This window comes from Tripterygium wilfordii, chromosome 6, assembly GCF_013401445.1.
Source record: "Tripterygium wilfordii isolate XIE 37 chromosome 6, ASM1340144v1, whole genome shotgun sequence".
NCBI lineage: Eukaryota > Viridiplantae > Streptophyta > Magnoliopsida > Celastrales > Celastraceae > Tripterygium > Tripterygium wilfordii.
In genome coordinates this window covers 998,395-1,007,467 of record NC_052237.1, presented here as the reverse complement: position 1 = coordinate 1,007,467, position 9,073 = coordinate 998,395, and the positions used below count along the sequence as shown (strand labels likewise).

Here is a 9,073-nt window from a genome sequence, read left to right as displayed (position 1 = left end):
ACGCTTCCACTCTACCACCGGAAAACAAGCAGAGAGCTTTGAGTTTAGAGAGAGAAAGAAGAGAATGAGAGATGAGGAGGGAAAGAATTTGGGGCAAATAGTATGATCAATTGGGATGTTATTAGAGTGAGGTTTTTGAGTGTATTTAATTAATTCGGGTGCAACTAATCCATCTTCTGTTTATCTGTTGCATCCATCACGAACTGTTAAATTTCTCCCATCCTCGCAACAATTCCGCCCCTTCTTTTTTAGATGGGGGGTCATGGGGACCCCATGGTTCACTGCCAAGTGGACTCTGACGTCAGCTCGTCTTCATCACAAAACCTCCTACCGGGGTTTCCAAATCCCACTGAAGATCCCAAAATATTCCATCTACTTTTCGTGCTCTCCGCCTGTTTCACGTTTCACAAGTTTTCGCATTCGCAATCCACATGCTATTTGATTTCTTAAAGCTTAAATATCTGTGAACCAGTCAGCGCTTCCCTTTTATTGCCTCTTTAGACGATTAAAATAGCGCGAGTCGCGCTTCTTTTACATCTAAATTCTCTAACAGGCATCTCGAATCAGATCTGTCAGTGACTTGATTTCGTATCAATTCGTTTTCCAGGTAAATCCTAGTCTTCTTCTCGCGAATTCTTAATCTATTGTCGTTGATCCTTTCAAGGACTGGTATGATTTTGTTGATTTTTCACTCTGGAATTGAGTGTACTGGTTTTTTATTTGTATTTTTGTTCAGTCTTATTGTGACGAAGGCGAACTAATTTTTCAGAATGTTATTCTATTTTTCCTGTACTTTTTGGCTACCAAACAGAGTCCATTCGGTTAAATCATTTGAATTCCACGCTATATGTATGATGTTATTCATCTTGATAGATTTTCCTGCGAATTCTTATCTACGAAACCGAGTTTTTTCGGTTGAATCATTTGAATTCTACGCTATATGTATAGCGTTCAAAATCTTGATAGATTTTCCTGTGAATTCCCGGCTACAAACAGAATCGCTTGAATCGGAACTTGTATGTATAATGCTCATGATCTTCGTAGATAGATGTTAGCTTCATCTGATGGAGAGGAATGCAGCTCAGATGAGGATAACCTGCGTTTAATTTGTGTTTACTTAATTTATATTTCCTCTGTGACTGTCTTCTGGAGATAGGGCCCAGTTACGGAGTTGTAGGGGCACAACCTACAAATCACGGGTTCAAATCCTAGAAACAGGCTCAGTAGGGTAATGTTTGTGTACATAGTGTATGTCATATTGTTATTGACCCTGCTCATTGTGAGAGTCTTGTCTACGAGAGTTGTTTACCTTTTTACAGTCTTATAGAGGAAAAGATTATGCTATAGGTTTGGGTGTACTGTTGACTACATGACTGTTGAATTATTTCTTGTTCCCCATTTGATCATCAACTGTCCTGGGCCTAGTGCAGCTGGATGCAGTAATGGCAGATTTTAGTTCTGGACCCAACTTGAAGGAATTTTTCATCCCAACTTACATTCTTGTACCTGAATCAGAGGTTGTAAGTGTTCCAGATGCACCAAAATGCCCCGTTCTTGTGTTTATTAATTCTAAAAGTGGTGGTCAGCTTGGTGGGGAGCTTCTTGTTACGTATCACTCTGTTCTCAATGAACATCAGGTATGACTAATATATGAGTGCTTATGGACAAATCTAATTCAATCTAACAATTTTGAAGTTATACAGCTGCTTTGATTGGAGTAATCTTATAGTTATTGCTTGTTGTCTAAGGTTTATGATTTAGGGGAGCATGCTCCTGATAAGATTCTACATAATATCTATGTCAATCTTGAAAGACTCAAGAATGATGGTGATGAATTGGCTGCTAAAATTCAAGAGAGGTTGCGAATTATAGTAAGTTGAGATGGTATTTACTTTCAACTTGATATTTCCGATTTAAGGCATTCAATTTCTCATACTAGACTTCTCTAAAGAATTTGTGCAAGGCTTCTAATATGTACTTGTTGAAATTAGGTTGCAGGCGGTGATGGTACGGCTGGCTGGCTTCTTGGGGTTGTTTGCGATCTCAAATTATCTCACCCTCCACCAATAGCCACAGTGCCATTGGGAACAGGGAACAATCTTCCATTTGCCTTTGGATGGGTAAAGTGCGCCTGTCTTTAATTTGTGTCCTCACTGCATAGAAAATATTGTTGTGAGAGGTGGGAATTATCTTTGTTATTTAAACTCAATGCACTCTCGATTGAGAAAGTTGATTAACTTTGTAATTTGAAAATATTTCTCATGCGAATGTATCATATTTTTTTTTGCTTCACCAGTTTATATATATACAAGCAGCTATGTGGCCTACTTGTAGAGTTGTGGGGGTACAACCTAGGGGTCACAAGTTCAATTCATAGAAACAACCTCTCCACATATTTTGTAGGGGGAAGGCCTACGTATATCTTGCTTGTCCCTGACTCCCGCCCTCTACGGGAGTCTTGCACACGAGAGTTGTTTACTTTTTAACCAGTGTATATATATTTTCTCTCTTTTTGTGATTTTTTTTAATAGATGGTTTGGTGGGGTTCAGGTTCTAGGTTCTTAAGAGTATCATGATTTTTCATGTATGTGCTTGGACTATAAATCTCCATGCTACTGTGGACATAGAATATCTCAGATGGTTGATTCGTCGAAATGTAAATATTTTAGAAGTTTCAATCTTGTATGAAATAATGATTGTAGTAGATCCTGGTCAAGTAGAGTAAGTGTGTAACTATTGAATGTAATCAATTATTCATTGCCTTCACTTTGCTCACTTACAGGGCAAGAAAAATCCTGGGACCGATCGTCACTCTGTGGAGTCTTTCTTGGAGCAAGTGCTCAAAGCAAAGGAAATGAAAATAGACAAGTCTCTCTCTCTCTCTCTCCCTCCCTTCCTGGCCAAACTCTTGCATATGTTTTCAGATATATATAAATGAAAGGTTGTATTGGTTTGATTCCTCAATGTTATTGGTAAAAAATGCTATAGTATATATAGAAAATCTCTTCTAGCTTAGTCAAGTTATCAAATTAATACCCACTCTGGGAGCCTCATGCTTCTAGTGTTGTTATAATTGTAAATTTATATTCCCTCATTTCTCTCTGTTAGTCACTGATAATGTTTTTGTTATCCAGCTGGCATATTCTCATGAGGATGAGAACTCCGAAAGAAGGTTCCTGTGACCCTATTGCTCCTCTTGAGTTACCACATTCTCTGCATGCATTTGAACGTGTTTCCTTAAATGATGAGCTGAACATGGTAAGACTGAATTTTTGTTCAGCTAACAATGTCACCCACCCTCTTTTCAAGAAAGGGTAAAAGGTTCGTTGTTGTGTAGACCTACAACTGTTGGAGTCTGCCTTTGCATTTAGTAATCTTGTGAAAGATTTTCTTGGTCCCTGCCACCATCAAATTGTACCGTATCTTTTGTGTGTAAATGTCTTCTTTAAATTTCAATATTGCCATTTTTATGTTTTGAATATCAGTTCTCAGTTTTTGTAATTTTATGCTACAGAAGCATTGTCCCGGTTCCTACAGGGGTTCTCTCAGTTGTCATACTAGATTATAATTCAAGACCTCTAGGTGGAACTCTTTACAAATCTTGACATGTACTAGAGGTTTAATAACAAAAAAACCAAAGTTGATTCTGTTTATTTTACACATCATGCTGTACGACAGCGAAAAACCTTTCTCTTGCTATGCCAGATTAGGTGGCAGCACTGAATTGGATGCCAATCTTTAACTCTGTTATATTTGACTACTGATGAATTTTTCCCGCTAGACGATCTAAGTTAGGTAGCACCTTGTCACAACATAACACAGCCGTTGCAGGTCTGCCTTATCTTGGTTCGTCCCCTGTTTTAAGAATAATTTAAGTTCTTGTGCAGTGATGGGCATAGTGAAAATTGATTTGAAGATCTCAGACATTTGGACAAGCTCAGTGGAGACACTTTTTCTTCAAAGGCCTTAGTCCTAAGGCTTCATCTGGTGACCAATTTTGTTTGAATGATACAAAACGACAAAATCAAATGCGATCAGCTTAAACACAAAAATTGAGTTTTAAATGGATTTTAATTGGACAAAACTCTGATTTCTGTTAAGCAATATACTGATATAAAGGAACGACAATTGCCTACGGTAAAGTTACTTTGAAATCTTTATATTACTTGACTTTCCCTTTCCAAACTCATGTTGAGTATTTTGATGTATTGTGTTAAATTCTAATGATCAAATGTCCTCTACTCCTCAGGAAGGCTACCACACATTCCGTGGGGGATTCTGGAACTATTTCAGCATGGGTAAGAGTACTTTCCCTGCCAAATGTTGAAGTCGTTACTTGGGAATCTATTTGACTCTCCTCAAAGACTGTTCCTGGTGAAAGAGTGTGTTCATTTCTGCTTTTCGAAATGAGACTTTAACGCATTATACTGTCTTATATGTGAACTTTACTTTTATTCTATCATTGTTCAAGTTTTCCCATTCTGGTCACAAATACTCAAGAAACTGTATTGTCTCTCAGATTTATGGGCATTGAAACAATTTTCCCAGTTGACATCATTATGAATCATGAGCAAATTAAGTGAATAAGTAAAATTCTTTTGTGAGTGTCAATTTGAAGCCACAGTTATTTTATTTTTTGGATCTATGAATATTCCCCTATTATCATACATTGAAATGGAGAATTTAGTTTTACAAGATTTTTACTTTCTAGCTCTATTGGTTTATTTTATTTGGGAAGATATAAGATGATACATTTTGAAGGCCAGTAGCTTCCTTTTTTCTGTGTCAAACTAGTCTCTGGTGTAAGAACTTCTCATACTCTTCTATTACAGGAATGGACGCACAAGTATCATATGCATTTCATTCCGAGCGAAAGTTGCATCCGGAAAAGTTTAAAAATCAATTGGTCAATCAGGTATTGCTACACATTTGGAAACGGTTACAGTGATTCATGAAAATGTGGGTTCAATTTTTCTTGTTCTTTCTTGTTAGTGAAATGTGTTATATAACAGATATCATTTGAAATTGAAGAGGCTTTAGTCTTATCTGCAAACTTAGCCCTGTTTAGGTTGAGTCTTGATCTTGGAATATTGTTGTTAGTTACGGATTACCAATGAAATAGTGTACTAAGACCAGACTAACCCTTGAAATGTAAATGACTTTTATTTTTTGCTATCAGTGATATTTGTCACTTATTGTTCTTCATCTTTAAAATCAGAGCACCTATGCTAAGCTTGGTTGCACACAAGGGTGGTTTTGTGCTTCTCTCTTTCATCCTTCATCACGGTGAGTTTGTCTAAACTATTCATACGATGAAGGAACTATTCTCGCTTGTCCTCCATTCATTTGATGTTTTCTTGTGTTTAATATGCCGTATTTTAAGTATCTGAAAGCATTTCTTAAGCCGTTTCCTAGATTTTTCATACCTTCGTAAAGTAAGGAAGGACATAAAAAGAGTATTAAAGAAAGCTAGTTCATGCAGACAATCAGATTTATGTCAAGTATTAGCGTGATGAATGTTAATGTCATAAAGTGTTGTGCAAAGCTGAATTTCAGTCTTTGGCTTTGGAGGAAATTGGACTACATATGATATGACTGTTTTCTTGTTCGACTGTTCTGTGTTAAATGTTTCTGAGGATAACTTCATTTGTTTTCTTCGATTTGTAAATTGCATCAAGTGCAGGAACATAGCTCAGCTGGCAAAGGTTAAGATTATGAAAAGACAGGGCCAATGGCAGGACCTCCACATACCTCACAGGTAAGTCACCAGAGAAGTTAGGGGTTATTCTACATGGTTTTTGACCATACGTGACTATCTATAAGCTTGTTGATAAAACTTATTTATATATGAGACTATACATTGGAATGCAGTTGGTAGACAAAATCAGCTTATGCTTCAGATAGGGATTGTAATGCTCTTTGTGATAGGCTGATAGTATTTCTACTGTGCTAGTACTTTTGTTTGTAACTTGCAGTTCTCTCTTGTACTGTAATATGATGCAACAGAGCTGACACAAGTGATATACACCTCATTATTTCCCTGACTATGTATTTTATTTCCTATCTATAAAATCAATATATGTTATATATATATAAAAAAGGAAGAGACATACACGCTTTATTGGTACAATACATCAGTTTGACCGCATTTAGTTTTTGACCACAGTTTTTTCTTCTCTATAATTACTTATTTTCTTTTGTAAAATGCAATCTATTCCAAGAGCTTAAGCAGATGGGAAGATGAAAGTCCCGCTGTGGAAAAAGAGACTGAACTTGACAGGTTTCAATTCTATTGAAGTGTCAGTACTTGAATATCTTCTATGCAACGCATTTCCTTCGAGTCTGGAAGGATTCATACTTTCACAGTATGCTTATTCCGAAATTAACTTAAGCGATCTGAAAGGGCATTTTGTCAATCTTAATGGTTCCGCTATTTCTGCAGTTATATAAGTTTTTTTCCTGAAAATTTTTCTTGATCGTATATTTCATTCTCGTAACTACAATTTTTGTTGCTTTTCTTTGGAACTGTGTGCTTTTCCTCACTCTCATTTTGAAATGTCAACTCATTCAAATATATTAAAATTGGTCACATCTCCTTATGTATGTTAAAAGCAAAAACAATCAACTGATATTTAATTTCTCGGCTATTGATTGTGATTTTGAATGTTGTGCATTCACAAAAAGTGTTCTTTATACTTACATTAATTTCTCCTTTCTCTTATAAACAGCATCAGGTCAATTCTATGTCTTAACCTGCCCAGCTTTTCTGGTGGACTGAATCCTTGGGGAACACCAAATAGGAGGAAATTGCGTGATGTTGGTTCCAATCATTCTCTTGCTGCCCTATTTTCTATGCTGATTTAATTCTTATGTTCAATAAAAGAAATAAACATTTTCTTGCTAAATATCTTTTGCTAGCACACATATGATTCAACTATAATGTTGCAGAGAGACTTGACTCCACCATTTGTAGATGATGGACTTCTTGAGGTTGTTGGTTTTAGAGACGCTTGGCATGGACTTGTTTTGCTTGCTCCAAAGGGACACGGGACTCGACTGGCACAGGTAAAAGGCAGAAACTTCAATATTGCAATGCTGATTTCCGGAGTTTCATTTCATCTTCATTCATGTGCGAGAAAAAATGCCATGAACTAGTGGTGGATGATAAATGTACCGTTGATTGTGTAAATGACTGTACATTTTGTTTATTATGTCTTTAATCTGGTTGCTTCCTGCGTAGGCACGCCGAATCCGCTTTGAGTTTCACAAAGGTGGTGCTGACCATACATATATGAGGATTGATGGAGAACCATGGAAGCAACCCTTGCCAGTCGATGACGATACAGTTGTGGTAGAAATATCCCACCTTGGTCAGGTAAACATGCTTGCCACCCATGATTGTAGGTCTAAAAGTGTGTATGATCCCTCAACACCTACCAGTAATGAGGATGAGGAAGAGGAAAGTAATGATGAGGAAGACTCTGTACGAGGAGAAGAGTGGAGGAAGTTTGGTGCAGCTGACACGTTCAAGATTCCAGATGAGGTTGATATTTCTCATCTCAGTTAAACCCGTCAATCTATCCTTTAAAATTAGTAATTTTAGTCTTAGTTGTAGAGTTTCATTGTTCTCTCTTTACTCTGGTTATTGCTGCACATTTGCCATTGCCCATTGGATATAACCCACTGTTTATTAATTCCTACATGACATCAAAGAGGCCTGATCACATGCCAAGAGGCCCAAAAAGCCCCTGGGGCCCAGCCCGTGTCTGGGCAAAATTACTTTGACCATGGGCCTGGTCAGGTCACAATTCTAGGCCCGGATTATTTTTGGGTGGCCGTAATTTGGGAGTTTTAACTTTTAAGCTTTATGAATTTTAAGTATGTTTTGAAAATATAATTATACATGGGCCAGGTTTAGTTGCCCAATCATTGGGCCCAGTCTAGCTCTATCAGTGGTTGGGCTCTATTAGCTTCCTACATAATTCCAAAGCTAAAGAGACATCGTTATGGGCCAAGTAGGCTAGAAAAGTCCAGCCTGAGCAGGCTGATTTTTGAGGGTCTGGGCAAAATTAGACCATGGGCCCGGCCTCATAACAGTTCTTAATTTGGGCAGTGGGCAAAATTTGGATCTTTAAGCTTTATTATACATGGGCCAGGCTTAAGCAAGGAAAAGGCCCAAGCCAATGGGACCAGCCTAGCCAACCCAATAGACTGGGCCAAGAATTTGCCCAGCCCAGTGTCGGATCTTTAAGCTTAATTATACATGGACCGGGCTTTGTAGGCATGGAGTAGGCCCAAACCAATGGACCCAGCCTTGCCCAACTCGTTAGTCTGGGCCAAGAATTTGCCCAGCCCAGTGTCAGATCTTTAAGCTTAATTAAACATGGACCGGGCCTATGCACGGAGAAAGCCCATACCAATGGGCCTAATGTAGCCCAACCCGAAGGCCCATCCTAGCCCAACCCGATAGACTGGGCCAAGAATTTCTCCAGCCCAGTGTCGAATCTTCTAGCATAATTATACATGGGCCGGGCCTAACGCATAGACAGGCCCAAACCAATGGGCCTAGCTGGGCAAAGAATTTGCCCAACCCAGTGTCCGACCTTTAAGCTTAACTTTACATGGGCCGGACTTACGCAGGCAATGAGAAGGCCCAAACCAATGGGCCCCGCCTTGCCCAACCGGATAGACTGGGCCAAGAATTTGTCCGTCCCAGTGTCTGATCCCTTCTAATCCAAAATGCCTCACTTGAACTAGCACACGGGATCTTATTCATGTAGAATCAGCAATGGTGGGCCAACAATTCATATGACAAGAATTTGCCACGCCAAACTGACAGATTCTGCGCAGTAGAGCTTGGTAGTTTTGATTTTTCCATCAGACTTTCAATGCTCAATACCAATTGCAGGCCATGCACCTTGGGGCATTTTGCTAAGACTAATTAGCTTTACTAATGAGACGTACTTGTCAGCAAAAGTAGGAATAAAACACAACAAAAGATAAGTGGAAATTACCATTTTGACGACTTAATCTCACACTCAATTTGAAATTAAAGCAACGACGAGCTGCCTGA

At 38.4% G+C, this 9,073-nt stretch overlaps 1 protein-coding gene across 1 annotated transcript; it reads left to right on the top strand.

Moving 5' to 3' along the window:
* The first annotated feature begins 314 nt into the window (after positions 1-314).
* LOC120000007 (diacylglycerol kinase 5) lies at positions 315-7,705 on the top strand. Its single transcript, XM_038847869.1, has 13 exons — positions 315-607; positions 1,431-1,637; positions 1,749-1,871; positions 1,992-2,120; positions 2,783-2,868; positions 3,135-3,258; positions 4,250-4,298; positions 4,833-4,915; positions 5,219-5,286; positions 5,684-5,758; positions 6,729-6,816; positions 6,949-7,065; positions 7,241-7,705. The coding sequence occupies exons 2-13, from the start codon at positions 1,443-1,445 to the stop codon at positions 7,565-7,567; spliced, it is 1,464 nt and encodes a 487-aa protein (XP_038703797.1). The 5' UTR covers positions 315-607; positions 1,431-1,442; the 3' UTR covers positions 7,568-7,705.
* Positions 7,706-9,073: the final 1,368 nt, after the last annotated feature.